Source organism: Brassica napus, chromosome A1 (genome assembly GCF_020379485.1).
Source record: "Brassica napus cultivar Da-Ae chromosome A1, Da-Ae, whole genome shotgun sequence".
In the NCBI taxonomy this organism is placed as follows: Eukaryota; Viridiplantae; Streptophyta; class Magnoliopsida; order Brassicales; family Brassicaceae; genus Brassica; species Brassica napus.
In genome coordinates this window covers 13158083-13183641 of record NC_063434.1, presented here as the reverse complement: position 1 = coordinate 13183641, position 25559 = coordinate 13158083, and the positions used below count along the sequence as shown (strand labels likewise).

At 37.3% G+C, this 25559-nt stretch overlaps 3 protein-coding genes across 4 annotated transcripts; 1 reads left to right on the top strand and 2 right to left on the bottom strand.

Annotated features, from left to right (window-relative positions):
* The first annotated feature begins 6831 nt into the window (after window positions 1-6831).
* On the top strand, window positions 6832-8437 carry LOC106347641 (probable calcium-binding protein CML20). Its single transcript, XM_013787230.3, has 6 exons — window positions 6832-6961; window positions 7369-7523; window positions 7598-7625; window positions 7712-7864; window positions 7953-8055; window positions 8144-8437. Exons 1-6 carry the CDS (start codon window positions 6959-6961, stop codon window positions 8209-8211), a joined length of 510 nt encoding a protein of 169 aa, XP_013642684.1. The 5' UTR covers window positions 6832-6958; the 3' UTR covers window positions 8212-8437.
* Window positions 8438-9233: 796 nt separating this feature from the next.
* LOC106350241 lies at window positions 9234-9581 on the bottom strand. Its single transcript, XM_013790149.1, has one exon. It carries the CDS (start codon window positions 9579-9581, stop codon window positions 9234-9236), a length of 348 nt encoding a protein of 115 aa, XP_013645603.1.
* Window positions 9582-10247: 666 nt separating this feature from the next.
* Window positions 10248-24638, bottom strand: LOC106350238. Of its 2 annotated transcripts, none has more exons than XM_048776501.1 (36): window positions 24241-24638; window positions 24058-24151; window positions 21768-23992; window positions 21122-21236; window positions 19770-20543; window positions 19437-19686; window positions 18897-19363; window positions 18659-18782; window positions 18454-18578; window positions 17672-18303; window positions 17443-17560; window positions 17253-17369; window positions 17050-17144; window positions 16614-16756; window positions 16464-16519; window positions 16155-16368; window positions 15488-15907; window positions 15139-15416; window positions 14978-15063; window positions 14819-14905; window positions 14476-14740; window positions 13983-14375; window positions 13797-13893; window positions 13371-13690; window positions 13128-13244; window positions 12876-13043; window positions 12551-12676; window positions 12365-12454; window positions 12148-12254; window positions 11911-12059; window positions 11733-11815; window positions 11555-11650; window positions 11329-11451; window positions 11036-11119; window positions 10808-10948; window positions 10248-10722 (listed from the first exon to the last, which is right to left on the bottom strand). In XM_048776501.1, exons 1-36 carry the CDS (start codon window positions 24519-24521, stop codon window positions 10369-10371), a joined length of 9414 nt encoding a protein of 3137 aa, XP_048632458.1. In that variant the 5' UTR covers window positions 24522-24638; the 3' UTR covers window positions 10248-10368. The 2 variants fall into 2 exon arrangements, with proteins under 2 accessions (XP_048632458.1, XP_048632457.1); XM_048776500.1 differs by having other exon boundaries at window positions 13983-14378; window positions 24241-24637.
* Window positions 24639-25559: the final 921 nt, after the last annotated feature.

Here is a 25559-nt window from a genome sequence, read left to right as displayed (position 1 = left end):
GAAGGTCCACAAGTTCCCATGAGTCAAGCTTCGTGATTGATTCCAGTTCTGCTTCACACGCACGCAACCATTCTTTGTGTTTCATAGCCTCCTCAAAGCTCTCTGGTTCGTCATTTAGACACATGAGTAGTCTTTCACCTTCTTCCTCAGCGAGGAACAATACATAATCATCTAAATACTTAGGTTTTGTACTAAGTCTCTGCGACCTTCTCAATTCCATAGGTTCATCTTCGTTACTCTCATCATGATCTTCTTCACTTTCATTAATATCTTCTGCTGAAGTACCACTTTCAAGTTCTTTGACTGTTGCTTTTTCTTCTGTTTCTACCGGCTCTGTTTCTTCTATGCCGTGATTTCCAAATACTCCAGTTACGATTTTGAAGTTTCCCGCTTCTCTCTGGTCTGATGACGTTGAACTCCAATTCCAACCCTTTGTTTCGTCGAACACAACATCTCTACTCACGACTACTCTCTGTGTTTGAGGGTTGAGCATTCGATACGCTTTAGAGCCGGGTTCTGTTCCGAGATGAACCAATATACGGGACCTATCATCCAACTTCTTCAGTAGTTTTGCTTCCACCTTTGCATATCCTATGCACCCAAAAATTCTCAAGTGACCAATGTTAGGCTTTTTAGACCGTAATGCTTCATAAGGTGTTTGGTCTTTTAATACTCTTGTTGCTATACGGTTCAAAAGATAGGTGGAATGCCTCACTGCTTCGCCCCAGAGATAGTTCGGAACTGACATGTGCTTCATTATGCTTCGCGTCATCTCCATCAATGTCCTGTTCCGTCGCTCTACAACACCGTTTTGCTGCAGACTATATGGGGCTGTAAGGTGTCGTCTGATCCCTGTCTCATTACAGTAGTCGTTGAACTCCTTTGACACAAACTCTCCTCCTCTATCAGTTCTAAGTGTCTGAATTCGCATCTTTGTCTCCCCTTCCACCAGTGTCTTAAAGGTTTTGAACTTACATAATGCATCGCTTTTCTCCTTTAGTAGAGCTATCCACATGTATCGCGAGAAATCATCTATAAGCACAAATATATATCGGTTTCCTCCACTTGTGGTTGGTGTAATGGGGCCACATAGGTCGCCATGTATAAGTTCAAGTGCGTACGAGGCTCGATAGGAGGTAGATTGAGGAAACGCATGTCTTGCTTGCTTCCCAAGCAAACATGATCCACACACTTTTGCTTCTACATCAATGTTTGGTATCCCGGTAACCAGTTCTTGTTTCATCATAGATTTCATAGTCTCGACGTTTATGTGACCTAACCTTGCATGCCATCTGCTTGATTCGCTTGTCTTGGTGGAGAGATAGCACATTGTTTCTTTCAACCCCATTCTTACCTTGTATAGTCTATTCTTGGATCTTGTTGCTTTTGCGATTAACTTGCCATCACGATCATGCATTATAAGGTCTTCTCCTTTCATTCTTACATCGCATCCGGACTCTGTGGCCTGTCCCAAACTAATGATGTTGCTCTTCAGGTCTGGGATAAAATAAACTTCTGTTATCTTCCTTGGTTCCCCATTCCTATCAGTGAACTCTATCGTCCCTTTTCCTTTTATGTTGATGTGCGAGTCATCACCGAAACGCACTTTACCGGTAATAGACTCATCGATGTTTGAAAAATAGCGCTTGTCTCCACTCATGTGATTGCTTGCTCCGTTGTCAAGGTACCAGACATTATCCTCACAGTTGCTTGATTCATACGTACTTGGTACTATCTTTCCTTCGTTTAAGTAGACTACCTCGTGCATCATGAGCTCGTCTGCTTCTTGAGTCTCATTCTGTTCTGTTTCTTGTACCTCTTGTAGCTTTAACTTCAACTCTGGACATTGAGCAACAAAATGTCCGACTTTGTCACAACGGAAACAGGTAATCCTTGATGCGTCTCTTGGTCCATTATACGCTCCTCCATTGTAACCTCCATTATATCCTCCATTATATCTTCCACGACCTCGTCCCCTGTTCCAAGAGCGTCCTCGACCTCTTCCTCTGGAATCATTACTAGAATCACGAGTCGACTCTCGAGATGATTGAGAATCATTATTTGCAAACATCAGTTTGCTCTGATCATCTTGTGATTCATCTTCATCTGTCACTCGTTCTTCATATGCCTTTAAACGTCCAACAATATCTTCAAAGCCAGTAGTCTTAAGATCTAAAACTTGCTCTAGAGCAGCCACAATATGGATATATTTTTTTCGTGGTAAACTCTTGAGAAATTTCTTTACGAGTTTAGATTCTTCTATATCTTCTCCTAACGATGCTGACTTTGATGATATCTCTGCAAGTTTTCCTGCAAACGCATCTATTGTCTCTGTATCTTTCATTGTGAGGCGATCAAATTCGGCCATTAAGGTCTGTAATCTCGCTTCCTTAACTCTTTCAGCTCCAACGTGAAGCGTCTTGATTGCCTCCCAAACCTTTTTAGCTGCATCCAGCTCTCCCACTTGCAGTATGAGCACCTCCGGTATTGATTGAAACAGTAACGCCATTGCCATATTATTCTTCTCGTCATCTGATACTTCATTCTCTATAATCTCCCAAACCTTATGCACTTTGAGTAGAATCTTCATTCTCATGGCCCATACAGTATAGTTTGTTGTATTAAGAATGGGACACTTGATTGAGGATCCTCCTTCCTTTGGTTTTGAAGACGCCACTACTAGATCACCCATGATCTTAGCTCTGATACCAATTATTGACTAATAGGTCTCACGATCTCAGTATTATAGAACTCGAACACAGATGGTAATCACACAAATAAAAACTCTTCTTATTAATCCCTTGAGGAAACTAACTCAAAACCTCAAGCTCTCAAACTCATAAAACTCACACCAATATCCTTGACTCGACATTGGTTTATATATCACCATATTTATCCTAATCCTAATGGTAATCACTTATATTTAGATATCTCCTAAATATACTTTTATCCTTATCTCTAAGAACTATAAAACCCATTAATATTAGGACTTGCTTCTTTCTCAAGTTATCTTCATGTTTACTCCAACAAGTTAGAGTCGTCTGAATTCAAAAAAAAAAATCGTCTGAATTCTATGTAAGGTCTTATGAATATTTAGAATAAATATAATAGCAACACACAGAGCCGGCCTATATCGTTTCAACGATAGACTAGCATGTATTACTAAAGATGCATAGCAATACAAATAGGCTTAATGCTTCCCCATGTGCTTAATACATCATTAGTTATTATCCTCCACATAACATGTCTGCAAATAATTATGAGAACACGTAGACCGTATTGAATATGCATGTAGTTTTTTTTTTTTTGTCATCGAATATGCATGTAGTTATATAATGTTTTTTGGAACCTTTAGATAGATATATCATGTTGCTTAATTTAAATATTTCTCTAACTTTTGTTTTGGTAATATTACAGATATAGTTATCAACTTATCATTACTATTTCAATTGTATTGGTAAATAGTGCCAATATTTTATTGTTTCTAAATGAAACGGAGAGACTTTGATCGATCATGCAAAAAACAACGGTACAAAGTTCATTTAGTAATTTTTTTTTGTTATGGCTATGTAGTTACAATTCATAATTTTCTTTTAGGAATTGACATTAAATATTAAATATAACCAACGATTCTTTCTTTTTTTAACAATACAATTCTAGTTTCTTCATATTACTAATGCAGGCCTATAATATTAAAAATAGACAATTCTATTCAAAGTAGAAGACACTTTATTGCTTGATTCGCTACCACTTTGTTATAAATCATTCACACTTTGTTGTTATTAAATTGACACTCGTGTGGCTGATATATCTCAGATCTCTTCTTTACAAATCGATTCTGGTAGGTTATATGAAGGCTATAAAACCTACAACTGTAGAAGCAAGCGTGCGTGTGGTGGCGAGGAATAAAGTGAGTTTCTCAATGTTGTCTTCATTTTTTTTGTCCAAGATATGTTTTCTTTTTTAGTTTTGAATTTGATATTTCTTTTATTTTATGTTGGAACAAGGTTTGCAAATTGCAAGTGTGAAAGTTGGTTCACTCAATTTTTTTCTTCGAAATAGAGTAACTTTATAATATAGTTGGATTCTACTCAAATAATATTTTACTAGACTTTGATCCGCGCGTCCGCGCGAATGTATATTTTGAAAAATATGTTGATATTTGTTTTTCATGTAATTATTAGGATTTGAAAAAATGAATCCGAGGAACATAACCGATATCGATCCAAAAATAGAGTACCAAACCCGAACATAAATTGATTAAAAATTCGAATTATTCAAAATTTTGTTATTTAGAGAACCGAATCTGATCCGAACTGAAGTATTCGGGTACCCGAATTTATCTAAAAATAGATTTATATACTTATATATATTAATTATTTTTAGATTTAACGTATATAAAACATCAAGAATGATACTTTTAAATTGGTTTAAATACTTGAAAATATAAGTAGATAGTCAAAAGTAAATATCTGAAATAGTTTTAAGTATACTCAAATCACCAAAAATACTTAAAATAATTATTGATTCCATATCCAAAATTTTAAATCAAGTCAATTGATATGTTAAGCTTAGGTATTCTGACATACGTTATTCAAATTTATATGTAATATATTATCTTATTTATAAATTTTGAGAAATTTAAAATATATAATGATTTAAAACTTTTAAAATAATTCAAATGAGTTATCTAAACCCGAACCAAACCCGCAAAGATCTGAATCGAACTCAAACCAAAATTTAGAAACATCCTAATAGGACTGAAATCTTTGACCCCGAAAACCCAAAACGCAAACCGATCAGAACCAAGCCCGTATGGGTACCCGAAAGCCCATCCCTAGTCATTATTATATACGTATATTGTCATCATATAATTAATCGTATTTTATACATACCATCATATAAGTAATCATATAATTAATAGTATTTTATACATACCATCATATAAATAATTACATATATTATATTTTTAAAACTTAATATGAAATATAAAAACCATCATTTGAGTTGGTATTTCAAATTGGGCTTTGTATTGTATTTTTCTTATATATATTGACAACATTTTTTTATAATGGTTATTGAAAAATAGTTTAGTAAAAATCCATTTTTGAATATATGTGTATTTTTGAATCAATTTTTGATATAAATCAACTTTGAATTATTATTTTGATTTGAAATATGTATATAAAGTTTAAATTTTTTTTATGGTTAGTTTGAAAAAAAAATTTAGGCAATTAGATTGACCCATTTTGGTATATTTTAAAACTGACACAAATAGATAGTTTCTTATAATATGATGAACTTTCAATTTTACTTAATAACATAAGCCTATTACTTTTTTTCTTAATACTATTATCCTTGTTTTCAAACAAAAGTAATTTTTTTTCAAAAGACTACAATCCATGTTTCCAACCACTCCAAATTTTTTAATAGTCATATTCAAGTTTCCAAACACTCCAATTTTATACTTGAGTTTTAATAAGATAGATTTGTGAAAAATAAAGTGATGAACAAAATTTAAAGAAACTTTTTTAAAATAAATTGATGAACAAATAAAATTTTAATTTTCCTCAAAATATTATATAAAGGAAAGTTTTAATTCAATAAGTTTGATACCATTTTTCAAATTTACCTTTAAAATATAATCATTTTCGAAAATACCACAAAATTTTGATTAAAATATTAAATTAAATCTCATAAATCATTTATAAATATTTAAGAATGATTTATAAAACATTTATAGAAGTTTATAAACTCAATCCCACCCCTAAATACTAAACCTTAAACAATTATCACTCAACCTTAAACTCAAAGGTTATAGAATTTTTTGATTGAGTGTATTTTGTAAAGCGGTAGTCAACTTAGGATATTTTAATCAATTTCTTATGATATAATAGTTTTTTTACATTTTCTGTTTATATTTAATATACGAAATTATATATAAAATAGTCTATAAATATATATTATTTTTATGTATTATCTTCTATAAATATGACATCGATTAAATAGTTCTTTTTATTCTTAAGAGGAAAACCATTGTTGAAATGAGACATGTGATACCTAATAACCCCATTCCGAAAAGATTTACAAGGAGCCAAAAAATATCTCGTATTTACTTACATGCATATTTTATACGTAAAAACTGTAAAATGTATCATATATATAGAATTTTCTAATTAACTGTACTATATTTTAGGTTATTAATGTATTATATAAATAAAATAAAAATAAAAGGGTAATCTTACCTTACACCAGAGAGGGGAGCATACTGCACCACAACAAGAGAGTTTTATTTTGTCAAAGTATAGAACTAGTAAGATTATATTTATGGATAATGAATCAATATTTATAGAATTAATTTATTTCACTGAAATTATCTATTGGCTAGAAAATAATGGAATAGTTAAACAACATCAAAAGCACTAAAGGTAGAAATACATGCAAATGAACTGTATTTGTGCAGAAAAACACAAAAAACATTATACTTTATAGAGTTTTTCTTCATTTTTTTTTAATTTTACGTTAAAAAACACTTGAATGATTTTTACAGTACATAAAAGCCGATGTGCATGACACTTGTCATTGTACTGCTTCTCTATTTAAACACTTTGATCTGCATTTATTTTGTTTGATGTGCATTTTTTAATTTACATCACCATTCATTCGAATCTAAGTGTTAAATTGAGTTCCACCAAAAACGGTTCAAAGCAGATTGAATCATGTTGCAAAGTCCGATAGGTAAGGCAAAGCAACACAGAGTTTAGCTGAATGAATTAGTCAGTTAGTTTTTGGATTCATGAGTCGCAATTTGGGCCGGCGTATTTGTCTTCGTTAATGGGCCTTTCAGTAATAGCTGATCGCTCTTTCCCTGGTAGAGAGAAACGCTTTAGATTACTTTTCGAGAAATCGACGCGGAAAGAGCTTTTCTTCTTCCATCTCTCCGATTCGCTAACAAGGAATGGTTCGTAACTTCCGATTTCTCTCAATATGTGTGTTAACGATCAGCAATTTCTTGAGATCAAAGTTTTTTGTGCTGAGATATAACGGTTTAAGATCTAAATCGAGATTGTTAGAATCAATCAAGGATGATTGAGATTGATATAGTGTATCTCCTAGCTTGGAGATTCTTATGCTAAAAAGATGTCTTTTCTTACATGCCCGTGTTAAAAGTTTAGATTTTTAGTAAAATTGAGATGTCTTGTCTTGTCTTGTGTTGGTTTCTCTATGAGTGCTTCCTGTTCTTGAAACTTAGTTGTGTCTTAGTGTTAAAGTTTATATTTTTCTTTTGTTTCTAGTATAGTTGAGCTATGTCTCGTGTTGGTTAGTCTATATGAGATGATTGATGTTGTTTAGTTGTTTCTTCTGCAGTCGAGTCTATACAGAGGTGTTTCGAGGAAAGAGAAACCCAGACGTCATCATGGGTTGAATCAGCAGAAGAGGCAAGAGATCAAGGAAGCTTTTGATCTCTTTGACACTGATGGCTCTGGTACCATTGATGCTAAAGAGCTTAATGTTGCTATGAGGTGAATCTTTTTTGGAGTTTTGTAACGTTTTCTTTTTGTTTTTAAATACTAATCTTTCAAGTTATGTGATTTAGGGCGCTTGGTTTCGAGATGACGGAAGAGGTAACAGATACGTTTCTTTTACTTCTTTAAAGAATGAAGATTCTGATACATATCCTCTTTGTTTTGGTTTGGTATAATGATTGAAGCAAATCGAGAAAATGATAGCAGATGTGGACAAGGATGGAAGTGGAGCCATAGATTACGATGAGTTTTATTATATGATGACTGCTAAGATCGGTGAACGTGACACCAAAGAAGAGCTCACCAAGGCTTTCAAGATCATTGATCTTGACAATAATGTATGTATCTATAATGCTTTCTTTCTTTATCTCTGAGAGGATTACAATATCTAGTACAAAAGGTCATTCTTGTACATATTTGTTGCAGGGGAAGATATCTGCTGATGATATCAAACGCATGGCAAAGGACTTGGGTGAAAACTTCACTGATGCTGAGATTCGTGAGATGGTTGAAGAAGCTGACCGTGACCGTAAGTTCCTTAAATTTCTCTATCTCTCTTGGGCAAAGCACGCTTGGTGAAGAAACATGATTGACACTAAAATAAATACAAAATGCAGGTGATGGTGAAGTTAATATGGAAGAGTTCATGAGGATGATGAAGAGAACTGCTGCTTATGAGTACTAAAATATAGTTGTTGTTGTATTGATACTGATGAGGTCTCTGTTATATATACTTCCTTTTAGCCGAGGCATTACTATGTCTTTACCAAAGATACCATGTTTCGGTTTTTATCTATCTTAGTGACAGAAGTTTGGTCTTTTGTGTTGGTTTATGTTGTATAAAAGAATCTCCTTGGATTACTTTGCAAAAGATCTTAAATGTCTAATGAGTTGATGACCCTTCTGTTAAATCTCATTGGTTTATTCAAACTCTTTTGGATTTTGGTGCGCATAAGAATGATGGATTTCATGTGAAATTTCGTTTCAGATAAACCAGGAGAAGTTTTTATGTTTTTTTACCCCATACGTTAAAGGATTATCTAATATTTAGCCCATAACTATTAATTTCATACATTAAACCCAATTCTCTGACTTCAATCATGCAACTTTGTTAGGTTCGACTGGTGACCATTTCGGAAACAAGATGAACGAATAGAAAAGAAACGTAGAGGAATTGAATTACAGGAATGAAAAGGAATGGTTGTTCCATCCCATATTTAATAAAGGAATTAATTTGTTCTTTATTTCTCTACAAAAAAAAAGAATGGTAGGGAATGAAAAGGAAAAATTATTCCTTATGAATGGTGATTTTTTTAAGGAATGTTAGGGAATGCATTTGTTCCTCGTCGTTCCTTGGTCACCGTTCATATACCCATAGTAAACAATCAATTTTGATTCAAACATGATAGAACTTGACCTTGACAACATGAACAACAGAAGAAAAACGTTATACTTGGCCATTCACAAGAGTTTTGTTATACAATTGTTGAAACCCTAGTTCCCATATTAAAACATATCAATTTCATAATTAGTACCCAACTATATGTCTTCAGTTCACGCAATTAAACAATCAATTTTATTCAAACATGATACAATACAATTTAACCTAGTCAACAACAAATAGATTCATTACAAAACTTTTCAGAAAATAAAAGCCTAGTCTGGATCTTCTACACGCTTCGTGTCTTCCAAGCAAGACCCTTGTCTTCATCTACTTGCAAGAACACCCTTGTTCAAGTGATAAAGAAGGGATTTAGACTCAGACCTGATTTTAGGGTTACCATTGGTGGCGAGGAATTGAAGAGAGCGCAAGGCATTAGTTTTGGTGATGAGACGAGGAGTGAGAGGCATGCTTCTTATCATTCTCAGAACTTCAACGCACCGTATTGCTTCGGGAGAGACGGTGTAGTATCCTTTGTCTCTTGCGATATGAGCGGCTCTTGTAGCGACGCTGAGAAGTACTTCTACGTCTTTACTTCTCACGCTTCTTCTTTTTTTGCTTCTTCTCTTGACATCTTTCGTGAGTTCGGGAGGAAGATCATCGGACAAAGCCATCTTTTTTTTTTCTTGAGACACAAACAAGACGAAGACTGAGAAAGAGAGCGAATGAGGAGTGGTGGGTGTGAGAGGAGAGGAGACTCCTTTTGTTTACTTTATATAGATGGACTTATTTGGTTTTCGGAAAAAAGAACTAATTTCCTTTTCTCTTTTAAAACGAAAACCAATTTCCTTTTTCTGTAGCTTGCGGGTCAAGTATGAAAAAAAAACACGGTTTGGAGACTTATCATTCGGTTTTGCTGCTGGTTCAATTTCCCGTTCCCGGATCTTAGCTGTTTTCCCGGTTTAATATGCATCTTTTAAATATTTTAGTTTTTAATGATAACTAGAAACCGACCTAATGGAACTATGGTGGTAGAGCTTAGGGGCCAAGTCTAAACACACACGGTTTTGCAAAGCTTTAACGGTAGTTACATAAAAACACGGTTTTGAGATTTATCATTCCGTTTGCTACTGGTTCAGCTTCACTTTCGTCGGTTTTAGCTGTTTTCCCGGGTTAATATGCATCTTTTGTTTTTAATATTGATACTTCGAACCAGAAAGATAACCGGTCGGGTCTGGGTTTCGAATCTAGATACAAAAGTTATTATTGTTCATGTCTGAAGAAACTATCGTTTTTCTTGTGTGGAGATAAAAAAAGAAACAGCAAAGAACAGATGCAACTAGAGAATGATGTGGCATATTTTTTACTCTAATTTTGAACATTATTACTCTTTTATTATGTAAAGAGCATTATTACTTTTACACTGTAAGGATATAATATTTACAGAGGAAGCCATTATTATTATTGGTCATTGCTTTTGTCAAGAAAACTTAGCAGAAACCCACTTACAATCCGACGAGCTATTGGATTAGGAATCTGTCTACACAGACGTCCGTCGATGTAAGCTACGATGCCTGAAGCTACGAACTGACCAATACCAGCTTTCCACCTAAACTTCATCTTCTTTTTCTCTTTGTCATCAAGTAGCGGTACTATTGCAGTACTGGGACCAGTGTCACTAGCATCTGCTTCTTCTTCTTTCTTTGGCCTACGACCGGATATGAACTTAGTGGCTTGCTGTCTAAGTATGCGAATCGCAAAGCTTACGAAGATATGTTCACATAATGTCATCACTGTTGGCCCTATCTTCCATTCCTGATCATAGCAAATGTTCATATATTACTCAAGAGATCCATCAAAAAATCAAAAGGACAGAGTACAAAGGGATATGAGTTTAAACCTTATCTCCATGGAGACGGCGACGAAGACGAGAGCTTGAAGGATCTCCTTTGAGCAAACCCCTGCTTTCCAGAAAATCTTTGACTCGGTCTATCATCTCATCTATCAGAGAGTTGCTCGGTGGCAGGTTTTTCAGGAAAACCTATAAGTGAGTATATATATATTTGGTCAGTCAGGAAAATAGCAAGTTCATCATTGCAAAGCAAAATCTAAGTTCTTGAAATTTTACCTGATCATCAATGACTTTGACTCTGAGATACTCCTGTCTATACATTGTATCCAGCATAGCTTGAAGGTATCCTTCGATGTATAACTGCAATGAGTGAATATGACCATGAGCATACATACTAACTAAAGTCTCGCAAGAATGTGTGACAACGATTCTAAATATTTTTAAGAACTTAGTAGATATGACGAGAAGCTTATTCTCTCTGGGTTTTACATGTTAAGGAATCCGTGTGATCCTTCTATTATAAAAACGTTAGTTCCAAGTTGTATAAGATAAAGGCCGTGAGAAATCACCTCATCAATACCGGGACTACGATCAAGCTTGATTGTTCTATCAGGTCCACCTTCCATCAAAGCTGTTCCTATCACCGAAGGTTCCATCGCTAATTTTAGGACTCCATGGTGGAAACCGCTAACCTGGGAGAAGATAGAAAAAGAGATGATTAGAAAAAAAACGACTCTATTGCTAATGGAACTTCAGCCTAACTGATCATCAGTATGAAAGGAGAAAAGTCCTCACCAGTCCATCAAGCCCTTTCATTTCTGCACCCCTCAGAATAGAGTCTGAGATTTCCGTAAGAGCAGCGAAGACGACATTCGATCCTGCTGTTCTTAGCTGCGACATGGTAGTTTCATAAGAAATTTAATGGAAGAAATAAACTGGGAAGTTCATGATCGATATATTATATGGTACGTACAGTTTTCCCAAGATCACCAAAGTAACGTCTTGTCCCTGACAATCCTTTGTTATCAATAAATTTGCTGAGGAGTTTGAAGGTGCCTACAACAGATATAAGCAAAGTATATTTACACCTTAAATGATGCATATAGAAGCCAAAGATGAAGGTACTGATATCAGAGATGCACATATCTTACCCACTGTCAAACCAGGGACGTTCACCAAGCCTCGAGAAGGATCAAAAAAGGCATCAAGAGAGGAAGATGCAAAATCATCAAACATGGATGCGAAAGCTGGCGGAAGTAATGGACTGCCTTTTGCAATGTAGATTGCTCTCATTGCATACCTAAATAGCAGTTATCCAAGTTAATAGTATCTGAAAACAGTGGGAAGTGTACTTAGGAACTTTTTAACATACTAGCAAAAGAGTATACCATGAGTAATGTTTTACACATCGGAGAACTAGCTCGCGAACCGTTATCAATGCATGAGTGACCAGTACACCATTTAGCTCGACAACCATGTTTTTTATCTGTGGAACCTACAGAAAACAAAGTGCCGGACACGCATTAGCTCATAAAAAAATGATTTACACGTGAATACACGCAAAAAGGAAAAATAAAAAGAGATGAAATTTTTTGATGCACATACCTTAACAACACTATGCAGCAATGACCTCAGAGTTTCTTGAGCGGAATTATAGCTCGAGTATGAACTCCCAGGAACAAAATTAGCAATTATCTAATCGAAAAGATGAGAAACGGATGTAGTATTTTTAAACACAGTATACAATAGAAATTGAAAAAGAAGACGGTTAGAACAACTGTTAGAACAAACCTTTATTGGGTGAATTTCAAAATTGTCAAAATAATATTGACTACTTTGCGTATTTGTACTGAGAGACGATCTCCAAAATGGCACAACTCTCATCAAAGTCTCTTCGTCTAGGTTCAAATTGACTGGCTGCACATAACACATTCAGAATATAAAAATCCAACAGCACAAGCAGGAAATGTTTGGATCGAATTGCTCTAATATACTCAATACTTGAAGAGTCAGAAGTTGACTCTAGCTGTCTATTTTCTACTAATTGATTTAGACAGTGTGGGGAGAAAAAGGTAAGGTGAAATTCGAAAGGAGTGACACAGTAACCGCCTAATACCTGCAAAACTATTGAGGCGTGCTTGACTTGTGTGACGCTGGATCCGCTCGATGCTAGAACAAATACACATTTGAATAGACAACCATTTCCCTCACTGGAATCTGAATGATGCTGACGAAGCATGGCTGCAAAGGGTGCCCCTACCCATTTGTGATCAACATTCAGAGCCTGCAGTATCCAAAGACAAAAGCCCTGTTTTATTTCTGCAACCAGAAAACCACGCCAACCTATTTGCACTTCATAAAAGTTTACCTCTATACATAGTTGGTTAAATTTCTGTTGGTCAGTAAACATGGATTGTAGACCAAAATTATCTAGCCTTGCCACTAGGATCGGAGAATATGACAGGACAGTTTTCTCCTCCGTATTCTGCATAAACATTTGAACACATAATCAAGTATATGAGCCAAAGGAGGTCGACAAAAACTAATGCAGGAATAGCTACATAATACAGATATGATGGTGGCAAAAGAGAGAGATAGAAGACCAACTTACTTGCTTCACTTTTTCAAGTAACTGAATTCCTAAATGGGTTATCCGGAATTGAACTTTTGAACGTGAACGGAATACTGAGTCTCCCTTATGGCTTTTTGAAACTTCACAGATGCGAATGACTCGAGTCAGACCATCTGCATATACTTCATATCCGACCTTTACCATCGGCATGCTACTCAATTGCTCGTAGGCCGTTTTATGATCTTTGGCTTTCTTTTCCAACATTAAGTGGGAGGCTATGCTTCGGTGTTGAGTTGCCTTGAAAAGGGGTTTCCATGGACGAACCTTATCTAAGCTGACTTCACGCAGAGGTATCATCCCTGAAAAAAAAATCAGCTTTTTGGTCAATCAAAAATACCTATGACTGAACATGGAATATACTGCCATTTTTAAGACGTTATGGAAGCTAATAACGTGTACTATTACCATCTACTATAACTACAAGCTTGTGAGGAAGGGTCATATCATCCCATGCATAATCAGCACCATTTCCGGGTCCAAGTACTTCAATCTCTGATGAATCCTGCGATTCAGCAACGGACACTGATTGATGTACATCCATTTAAAAAAAAAAACACAGGTAGCGATGACGTTAATTAGGATGCGACCAACCTTTTGGTAGTAAGTGAGAGATGCAGACAAGAAATTCTCAATTCGATATGGTGGTGGGGTATTTGGTGGTTTTTGGAAGCGCACAGCAAGAGTTGATCCTTCTTCAGTAACATTTACAGTTGCGAATTCAATTGCGCCTCTGCCTGTTTCAGCTGACTGCCTTCTGAACTTGAGGAAAAAACATCCAATTGATGTGATGCATAGTGGGCCTGACCAACTCCAATTTGCCTTGTTCAACCGGAACTGAATGAATGTCAAAGGATTAGCATTGTCACTTCCGTGCTTTCTGATAAAATTTTCGAACAGATGACGTTCTTTTCTCAGTGTAGTTTCCTCCTGCAATCGTAAGGCTGCTCTCTGCTTACTTTTGATGGTGATTATGCCTACAGAGTCCTCCTTCCAAGAAAACCAAAAGTGATAGAAAGACAAGTAAATAAATCATGTTCCCGAGATGAAAGCAAAAGATATATATAAAAGGGGACACAACAAGAACCTGAAAATAGCGTTGGCGGATGTTGATGGCCTCCTCCGATTCATTGATTACAAGATGTCTCGGAACAAAAGTCACAATCCGCGATGGAACAAACATCTTACTTGAGATTGATTTAACTGACAACCCAAACCTTGTTATATATCGAACTCCAGAGTCATCTTTTGTTCCCAAACTAATTTCTGTAAGTCCTGATAAAGCATCCAAATCCAACACTGCTTCAGTTGCCCCATGACCATCAGCCAATATAACCTTAAGCTTGCGAGATCTGGCCAAACAAGGTGTTGAAGTAGTTTATAAAATGATATCGGGTAAAATGACTATATGCTGAGCACGGATAGCCTACCTTACAAACCACGACCCCTCTGTCTTTTTGGGCAAATACAATCCAAACTCAGGGGGTACAATGTGATCAAGTTTCTCCAAATCTTCCCTGCATTTTTTTACTTTAAATGTAAATAGCCATCACCAGGTAAAAAGATATCTTCTTTTAGATTTCATGTACCCGGATAGAGGCTTTTGATCAGGGGGGTAGAAAAACAAGGTGCAATCTGAGTCGTTTTTAAGAATGTACGGCGTGAAAACGGCTGCCTGCACCAACCAGAAAGATATATTTTAAAGTAAAAGCAATCAGGATGGAAACATAATTCAAGATAAAATCATGACCTCCAGTACGCCTCTTTTTCCTAACGACAATCTCAAGGAAGCAGAGTATTTCCCACCAGCAAAATCAAGACCAACATCCAAAGATTCTGCATCATTTTTCTGTTTCTGTAACTTCTTAACCCACTGACCACTGTTGACTGGTTTGCAGCTCGTTTGGGTAGCAGTGAGAGTAACTCTAAAGTATATCATGTCAGGATTAGCATAGAAATCCATTGTTTTTCCGCTCTGTACTGTCGCATGCTTGCCAATGCTGTGCTTCTCCATCGACGTTAACTGATCTGCGAGCAAGATAGCAATGTTAGATGCAGAAATATAGGTTCCCTAAGAAGCGCATACTTTTCTGCAGTACCAGTCTCTGTCAAAAAAATGGCTGCTTCGGAGGACAGGAAGTTGGACACCTGCACGGTGGGCAAAAGAAAAATTTCCTTCTGCTCTCGCAATGCAATACATGCATTCCGTCTCTCAAACACATCAGAGGATGCATCAGGCCGTATAATAGAGACTTCCCTCCCAATGCTGTGGATCAGAAAATGCACCTTGTCGACAGACTGATTTTCAGATGTGACAGAGCAATGTGTAGTAGTCAAGGAGACGTTCACTGATTTGATAGCTAAAGCCCTTTTAACTCCATAACTTAATTTATCAAAAATTCCTGTTAGGCGTACCGCCTTCCCTCCTTCTAGCTCTTCAGACCATTCACTTGCCAGTGACTTCTCACTCTCAGAAACTTTTTCCAGAGATTTAGGTCTGAACGAGAGTGAAAAATTACCTGCCATTTAGTTTATGAAACCAATCAGGATGCCGCTAATAGCAATCAGTGTGGTTAATCATCAGGTCTTATAAGAGAAACTAGACAATTGATATCACCTGCATAACTAAAAGCAGAGAATTATAGAGAAACGAAGAAAATCAAATTAATGGAAACCTAGTTGCATAAGCTATAGTGATGAGCGGACATTTCAACCTTACTTAAAAGTTCAAGTTATGAATATCGTATAAACAAACAAAAATCTTACCAACAGCTAAAGATGTCAATGCCTTCTTCAGATCTCCCGATAAGCTTATGGCGTTAAATGCTGCCACTGAATCATCAATTGAACCACCAGGCTTTAGAGGTACAGAAGCAAAAACATCTTTCTTCTGCTTAGATCGTTGGAAACGTATCTCCATCGGAAGACTAGTTTCATTATGAATCCTTGTCAAAGGAGAAACTGAGATCGATAAACCATCCTACAGGTAGTAGTCAAATACAAAAAAATAAAGGAAAACTGCAGTAATTATTAAATCATTTTATAGAAAACCTTGGGAATCAGCTTTAGACATACCTCAAATCCCTTCTCAACATCAACAACAATAAACGGTCCAGGATGACTCCTTGAATCTATAAGACATATATAATGTTCAGCAGTTGCTGTAAAGTACGCTTATTCAGGTGGGAAAACATGAACATATAGGTGTGAGAAGCATCAAAGTACCTTGGAGTGATACTATCCTAGTTCTCCAAGCTAGTGTTCTGGCTTCTAACAACGAAACGTTGATAGAAGAAGTTACGAAATTTCCAGAAGATAGCTGGACCGCAGCCACTGGAGGAGTTTCTGATTGATGGTTCATTGAATGCCTTTGAAAGATATTACATACAATTAGGGATCTGCCATCCACTTTGTTATCTAAAAGCAGAAGTGAACGTGTTTCTCCACTTTCAGTTAGTTCAAAAAGATTAATTTAGTACTTTTCTTCTGCGCCTTATGTGTAAAAACAAGTATGCACTACACTAATCAGAAAACTGGGAAAAGTTATTTCAGCAATCTAGTTAAGAAAATGCCAAACACTGTCCGCTCTCACTACAAAGCATAAACACATGCATCTTACTGTTTCAGAATAAAATAAAGCATTCAGGGACCAAGTAGTTACCGCAGAAAAATCGAAGCAGTTTGCTTTCTACCAACTGTGACAGTCTGTTTCTCATTGAAACGGCATGTGAGGTCAAGGCCAGAAAGGTTTTCTATCTGAAAAAGACGAATTATTTTCATGGTTCCTCTACATAACAGGTGTAATCAAGGAAAAAAAGTACAAAAACTACAAAAGCAGTGGACTGTAATCAGGGAAAAGATAACCTTGCAACAATTGGAAAGAATAACGGAGGTTTTCACAGAAAATGGTCCAGCAACCTCCAGTTTCCCAAGCATAAAAAGGAGCATATCCAATGACAGCTCGGTTACAAAGACTTCCAACTGCAAATGCGAGGGTAAAAATATATAACGAATTATATAGCTCCAAAACTTCATGGAAACAGTATTTGAGAACCTTTCCAATTCGGCAGTAAACATGGCTAGGTACTTTGTGAATAGTATTTTCAAGATCCTGGGTCTGAAAAGTTGAACGGTAGAAAGCACTAACTTCAACTGGATGTATAAATTCCCGCCTATTCCAGAAGAAAAGAAAAACCATTGCTCAAGGAAATTCTATATAGGCGAGGAAGATGCATAAAACAGGAATACGTATCTTAAGAGATCAGGGAAAGAGAACTTCTCACCATTGGTTTGTCTGAGCATCAAAGTACAGCACTAAAACGTTTGATGTGCTCATAATCCTGACTTTACAAGATAGGATTTGTAAAGTTAGCTGAGACATATTGATTGAACCACGAAACAGGGGAAATCTGTCCCTTGTTTCTGAAAGTTCATGAACAATGGTCAGAGATACGGCGTCAACTGTAACGGTAATAGAAGGGGGAGAAGAGTTCATCACAGATTGCGTTTCAGAATCATTGATCTCAGGAGGTACCACTGATGTAATATTACGAGTCGCCAAACTTTCACGAAACACTTTAAACTTGAATGGATTTCCTGGCTTCCGGACAAATTCTGGAACACCATCGACAAATGCAACACCTGAATCACCCTTCTTGTTGACGAGGTAAAATGAATCTTTCACCAATTTACGGTATGTCTCCCAGTCGATGTCACCCTTATAATTTTGGGATTCACCAACAGAAGCCTGAAAGAGTGTTGGTGCATTGTCATAAAGTCCGGAGACGTTAACAATATCTGACCTTGAATGATAGTTTAACCGTAATGGCTCTCCTTTACTGTTTTTGGCATACAAAGATGTCAAGGAGAACCATAAGACGGATGAATTCCATCCTTGATGGCGGTGGTAGGTGACCTGCACATGAATTCAAAATTTCTAGGGGATATCATCACACTGAAAAAAGACAAGGAACCAAACAAAAAGGTAGCTGGCCTGATTTTATTCTAAAAACAAAGAATACTAATTAATCCACGTCTTCTTGTTCTCAAATTATACAGTACGTACCCTGAAAAGAGCTCTTTCTCCGACTAGAGAATAATGAAGGGTACCAGCCACAACACACTTGTCCCCCCTATCTTCCACTGTGAAGAACATATGTTGGTGTATATCTTGAATAGCAACAATCGCTCCTATACATTTATAAATTTTCCATTAGGAGAATGAACCCAATTTTTTTATGAATGGCTCAAACATTAATATACCTACTTACCATCAGGAACTACAGACTCAAAACTTCTTTCAGGTTCACTATTGAATGAAGGCCTTTCTAAAGAAGCTGGAGTATTTTCTCCTCCAGGTAACGCAGAAAAGGATGAAAGCATTGAAAGGACCATCTGATATACCAACACATGATAGGCCAGCAAACAGGAGTATTAGTACATAAGGAATAATTCAAACTGTTTACATATGTATTCCAAATCTGATAAATATCTCACAAAGAATGATACCTGCAATTCTGACAGAGAAATGGTTATATCAAATCCTAGAACAGAACAACCGCCTTCCCAGGCCTGGCTAAACTGGTGACCGGTAATTTCTTGCTTCTTAACAGATGCAGAGACACGTAGGTCTTCCAAAATATAGTTTTTATACCGAGAGTGAAACTCTTCCTCTAAATTCCTGTTCATAGAAGATTCTCTTAGACCATTAAAATCTCCTGAAACACTTGTGCTATCACCTGAACTGATTACATCCCTTTGCTGAAATGATGTTTCAAGAGGAGCACCAGATATAAAAGAAGATTCACTAAATGCTGGAGAAGAAAATTGTGTAATATTTATGTCCCTTTCCACGCTCTCAAGAATCTTAGAAAGAACTGACAGGCGAGAAACTTCACAAAGAAACTTTTGTTCGCTGCCTGCTGAATCAAGGGAACTGTGCAGAGTGATCTCCAGAACAATTTCCCTTATACCTCCTGCAAAATCAAGAAATTATCATTTCTTTGGAAAATTAGTATAAAATAAGTGGATAAAGATAGTACAACTTACCATATTCATCAACACAGACAAAACCCAGTGCAAACTGGATGACATCTATAGAAAACGCCTCCACGAGGTACCGATTTGCTTGTTGAGAAGGAATATTAACTTCACTGACACCTGTATCAGCTTTTACTTCCTCAAAATCTAGCGCAGAAGATTGAATCACTGACATCTTACTTGAAATGAAATGAAGGTACGCGGAAAAACCATGAATTAACCCTATCAAGGCCTCTGGTTCAAGGACAAAAAGACCACCCTGCCAACAACATGGGAAGTTACTTCATGCACCATATAGAGGTAGTCAATATGTAAATAAAGCGAGCAATGTTTAATATTTACCTTGACTCTACAGAAAACTAACTCAAAATTTCTCCCAATAGAGACCGATGTTACGAAGTTACTTGACCGACGAATTTCAACCAAGACATGTTTTGTTGAGCACCTCGCTACAAGTAAGTTAGTCAATGCTAAATCGATGTGTATCCAACGGGTTGAATTGGACAGTGCAGAGTCTGAAGCAGAATCCAACTGGTCTACTTCTCTTTGAGCCTGAACTCTATTTGTAGTAGGTTCATTTTCTGTTGGTGCGTTTCCTGGAGAACCATCAGCCATACGACAGGCGACTCCTCGAGCTGATCGGCTTGAGAAATTCATACACACACTCAATATGCAGCTAGAAAGACATGCTTCAAACAAGATATCATGTGACCTGACCGGTGAAGATTCTATGATAAAGTTGCCAGAACTCTTCCATATATTATCCCTATATCTGAAGAGTGTAGATTGGAGCTCACAAAAATCAAGATTGACCAAAAACCCCTGTTCTTCACAAGATAGTTCAGCGCATGCTTCCTGGACAGAAGACCAGATTCTCGAATCTGCTAGCTCCGTTGGCTTCTCAAATTTTTCTGTTACAGGAACATCAAATATCACATCTAGAGCCCTCACCTTAATGCTCGCTTTCACTGCAAAAAGAGTTTTGCAAAAAGTCTTCTCGATCTCATGTTCCACATGCACTGCGTCAGACCTGAGAACCCCTTGTCCCAGTGAATGACCCGCAGAGCTAGAGCCGCTCAAACCACGGGATAGCCCAGAAACTAAGCTCAGAAGCATCTGGTAAAAACAACAAAACTTACTTGCATGCACTTTTTAACAATCTAAAAGGTAAAGTAAGATCTTGAAGCTATTCTGATGGTAAGCTCGGAATTTTACACCGAACAAGTACAAGGACAGGCATTTAGATTGAGGAACTCAAAAGTATTTGAGCATCATGTCCAAGCTATAAAAGCCTAAAAGGATCTTTTCTGACAGAACGCCGAACCACAAAGAAAATCCGCATCCTGTCTTTCATTATATATAAAGTTTCTTTAGGCCTCTTTATAATAATCTCTTAGCAACAAGTCATATCCAGAAATTAATAACTTGGGTTAGAACTTAGAAGAGTACATTACTAAAAAGCGTTTTTATCAAATTATACTACTGACAAAGATTAACCCCATGGGCTATGGCATTAAGTAAGCAAGGACAGAAGGCACACATTTAAAAAGGGATATGATAATAATGCTTCCAAGCATCTGAGCCTTATATGCTACCAAAACAAATACGAACTCCTGCGGTAGGAAACTAATTTTCTATATATTTTGCAGATTAAAGACGTGAAAAGTAAAAACTTCCAAGAAAGCCTCTCTTACCTGAAAGTAAGCACTTAGGTCATCTGTTTTTGATACAATAGTCAGTCCCAGCACCAACACATCCAAACCAGTTGAGAAATCGATAATAGCTTCGCTAAAGGAATAAACATGCTCTCTGCAATACATTGCAGTTCTCTCAGATTCAGATGGAAATGCATAATGTAAATGATGTCTGCTACCAATTTACAATGCTTGATTGCATAATGAAGTCATGTTATATGATAAGAGATTCTGAGCAGGAAAATAAAATATATCACATAAAAGGATATAAATACAAAAACTCATGGAAAGAGGAAACGGATAATTAGCTGCCACATAGAGCAAGATAACCCGGTGTAAGACCCTCTTTTCTTTGATGTAGCATCACCGAGATTGAAATATCTTATGGACATACACTCACTAGTTCAATGAAGCACCTAAGCTCAGTCCTATAATTTGGGGATGATATGCAACTTAGTACCAATCTTCAGCGCTAAATGACGTTATTAAACAAATCTCATATGACATGACAAGTAAAACATGTATCAAGCAAGAAGATAAAAACAATGTTTATCTTACTCTAGCAGATATGTAGCAATAAAAGGAAAAAAAAAAGTTTACCAATGACTAAAAGAGAGTAATTTGATATAAGAAGAACCCCACACACCTTAAGGATGAAAAGCAGATAGTTACGGGTCTCAATACAAAAAATTGTCTCCACTTCTTCTCTGCCATTTTGCAGAAAGAACAATCAAAACCAGAAAACCCTAGGTGTGAGGACAGATAATTCCGTCCCTGAGAAACATATTTTCCAGAACTTGGAATCATAGTATCAGTTAGCCCCAGCTCATGAAGCGAAGGCCTATCTGATCTTGTGCTGTCAGGCCCTTGAAACATCCTTAATGGCATCAGGTCAGATTTTGAAGTCGGCCAGACCACAAACTCAAGATCATGGATATCAAATAAAAGAAGATCTTTCTGCCCAGTTAAACAATCCACTTCTTCAGCCTTCTCCACCAGCAATTTGACCTGTGGACCACCAACAATTATGCCAACCTGAATCTGTCTCTCAGGATGAACTTTATGCAAAGACAGTTCAATAATTCTTCTATAGATCCCATATTCGTCAGAACTAGCCATTTCAGGATTAACACCACCTGTTACCAAAGAACTTGAATGAACCCCACCAGTAATTCCGTCTACAACTAAGCTTTGACACTGTTGTGTCTGCCAAATTAGCAGAGCCATTGAAAACAACGATGAATAATCTAAAACAATATCGAACTTCCCCAACAACATGCCGCATTTCCAGATTCCAAAATCTTGGTTACCAGCATCCTCATATGCCATGCAGCTTTTAGTATCAACGAGTACACAAGGGTTATCAGAAACTTTGAAAGTACTTCTATCCAACTTCAAGCATTTGATGTTCCAGTTCGACCACATTTCTCTCAGAAGATTTTGCAGATGCAGAATGCCTTCCTGTCGATCATTGCCATGATTGTTAACTGTTTTGGAAAGTAGGATTGGCTGTGCTGGGTCCATCTCTAGGATAGTTTTCACATCTTCACGCATATGCTTCTTATTTCTTTCCGTAGAAGTACTGGGATCTTTTGTAGATCTCATGAAACGACTGGTTTTTATAAAACTAGAAGACTCAATCTTCAGTTTCCCACAGGAAGCAGACGACCACTGATTAAGACAGTCAGCAGTATGCATTACCAAAAACTCATCAACTGAAAGGCAAAGAATGACAACATTTGAGTCCAAGTGTTCAGCACTATCTTTTGATGACATCGAACCTGAAATCATTTTCTCTGGATAAAATGTGATAGAAAGTCTCCCAAGATTGACAACTGCATGAAACTCAAGAGATACCCGCTCGGAATCATCTTCGTTGTTCCCATCAGTTTGTAGTTCTTGGGTCGACAATTTCTTGAACGAGAGAAAGCAGGCTATAGACCAGAATGCTCTACTAATAAGTCTCCAGATATAAGCTAAACCCCAGGTGATCTGACACAAAAAACTGAAGTGGCCATATAAGGAAGTTTCTTCATAATCATCATTAGCATTCTGAGAATTCAGGCAAGTTCTGTATCGGGCTACTCTCCGCGCCCGTGCGATTGCTTCAGCAGGGAGCTCTTTCTCAATATCACATATCATATCCCATTTACGTCTTGCAGTCACAAACTGCCTTTTGTTTTCTGAAACTTTCCAGAGTGATGATTTCTCTGGCATTTTCCTAGAGTACCCAGCTAAAGATAACAAATACTCATAAGCATTCACGTATCGGATCCAGAGGATAACAGCACTAACTAAATTCTGGAACGAGCTAGTGTGAGGCGAGATCATCAAGCCACTTCTGCGAGCAGCTACTTTCCAAAGATAGCGCCCACTTCTGACAGAATTGCTAGCTTTGGATGATAACTTCGACAATCCCATTAAAACCGGAATATCGGTGGGTCTAAACGAGAAGCTTAACTCTGGAACACGGACGATCAGATCAGTAAATTGAAGATTATGCAGCGTAATCAGAACAACAAGACTGTCAAATGCACAAAGTTCATGGGTATCATCATTACTCCTCTTATATCCAATCTTGAAACCATGGCCACTCAGTGTCAAGGAACTACGGCTCAAAGGGAATAAAACTGCAGTAGCTGAACTCCTCAATAAACCAAGGTTCCCAGAATCCTCAGAATCACTCCTCAGCTCGTTGATTTCAAGAACGCAACCCAAGTCACTCAAACCCGGGAAACAGACTTGAACATTAATACCATGTATCTGAATACGGAAGTGCCTGAGAGCAAGATTCGAGAAAGAAGTCTTGAGCTTACTTCTCTGAGAAGTGCCGTCCATCATTCTTTCCAAGATTTCGTGTAAGAAGCATCCCTGCAAACCACATAGTTACAATTACACCAATCCCAAGAATCAAGAACTGGGGAAAAAGCAAGTACCTCGGGATCAATAGACGACATAACTTTCTTTATCTCATTCGCTACAGTTTCACGTGACGCTTGCACCCTACCTGAGCTTCCTTCCTCCGTCCCTCTACACGCAGAACCCATAAACCCTAATCAGCTATAGACATTGAAACCAAACTAGACGAAATCAACAATTGATCGACGGAATCAAGTTACCTAGCCGTCAATTTGACATGGACACCGCGAATTTCGATCTGAATTGCCGGAGCTGACCACACGGAGAAGCGAATAACCAGGTAGTCGACGGTAAAGCCTTCGAATGAGAAACTAGATCCATCGAGGAGCTGATTAAGCTGAGGAACATCGAATCGGAAGTTCCTTAATGTGAGAAGAGTATCAGTAAACCCTAATTTGACCTGGAGATCAGGATCTTCCCGAGAAAAAGTTCGCAACAGAGTACGGAGTCTCCGTCGGACGAAATTGCAAAGGAACGTCATGTGAAAATTCAAGTCAAACAGATGATGCTACTACGATTCCTCCATTAACGCGTTCGAAGATGGTCGACGAGAAACAAACGGTTGATGAGTTAAAAGATCCTCTTATCTTATCTTGCAGAGCGGGAAAGCAAGAGGACAAAGATGACGCCACGGGAACTAACCCTTGCAGACACGTGACGGTGATGAAGCTTGTCTTTGCCGTTTTCTTCCTAGGCAATAGGACTACATGTAGTTTTCAGAAGTTACTAATTATGCCATTTACAATAACATTCTTGTTATAAATGGATGTCTATAACCGGCCCAATACCTAGAAAAAGAGAGAGACGGCCGCAGCAGGAGAGAGAGGGACGGTTTACCTAGTTAGAGAAAATGAAACTCTATTTCCTTTTTCTTATATTTGTATACTTTCCATATTTATGTATTTTCCTTTATCTCTTTGTAACTCTCATATATAAGGGCACCTTATGAGTGAGTAATAAAATAAGAACTTACAGATTACAATCTCTTAAGATTACAACACGTTATCAGCACGAAACTCTAAATCCCTAAGCTAAAACCCAAATCGCCAAAACCCTAAAAATTCTAACCCTAGCCGGTGAACCCGACGAACCCTAATCATCCGATCGCGTTTCTTGTTCCAGCTCACATCCCAGATCAGCTCCAGCCCAAGGCGTTCCTGATCCTAGACGAACTCAACCTCAGCTACCATCCAGGACAGCTCGCGTTCCCAGACAGCAAGCGTCCCGTTCGCACCAGACGATTAAGCCGTTCGCGATCCAACAGCAAACAGCTCGCATCCCCGATCAGATGCTCGCGACCTCAGCCCCAATCTGTTCTCAGTCAGCTCGCGTCCAGTCCAGCTCGAGGTTCATTCTTTGGTGGTCCGGTTTCAACAATCTACTAATCTAAAGATGTCGAAAATCAACAACTTGGATTTTGCTGCCCTAAATCTCTTTGGAGATAATTACCTTCAATGGGCGCTTGATGCTAAGATCATCCTTAAATCCAAGGGACTCGGTGAGTGTATCACCGAGGACA

Excerpts from the sequence above, each read along its gene's own strand:
- LOC106350241 (XM_013790149.1), bottom strand. The coding sequence starts at position 9,581 with ATGGCTTTGTCCGATGATCTTCCTCCCGAACTCACGAAAGATGTCAAG.
- LOC106347641 (XM_013787230.3), top strand. Across the intron at positions 7,865-7,952 it reads TCATTGATCTTGACAATAAT|GGGAAGATATCTGCTGATGA; the intron begins GTATGTATCTAT and ends TATTTGTTGCAG. Across the intron at positions 8,056-8,143 it reads TGAAGAAGCTGACCGTGACC|GTGATGGTGAAGTTAATATG; the intron begins GTAAGTTCCTTA and ends TACAAAATGCAG.
- LOC106350238 (XM_048776500.1), bottom strand. The coding sequence starts at position 24,521 with ATGACGTTCCTTTGCAATTTCGTCCGACGGAGACTCCGTACTCTGTTG. Across the intron at positions 17,145-17,252 it reads TTCTTTCCAATTGTTGCAAG|ATAGAAAACCTTTCTGGCCT; the intron begins GTTATCTTTTCC and ends CGTCTTTTTCAG. Across the intron at positions 11,120-11,328 it reads GTAGTCCCGGTATTGATGAG|TTATACATCGAAGGATACCT; the intron begins GTGATTTCTCAC and ends CACTCATTGCAG.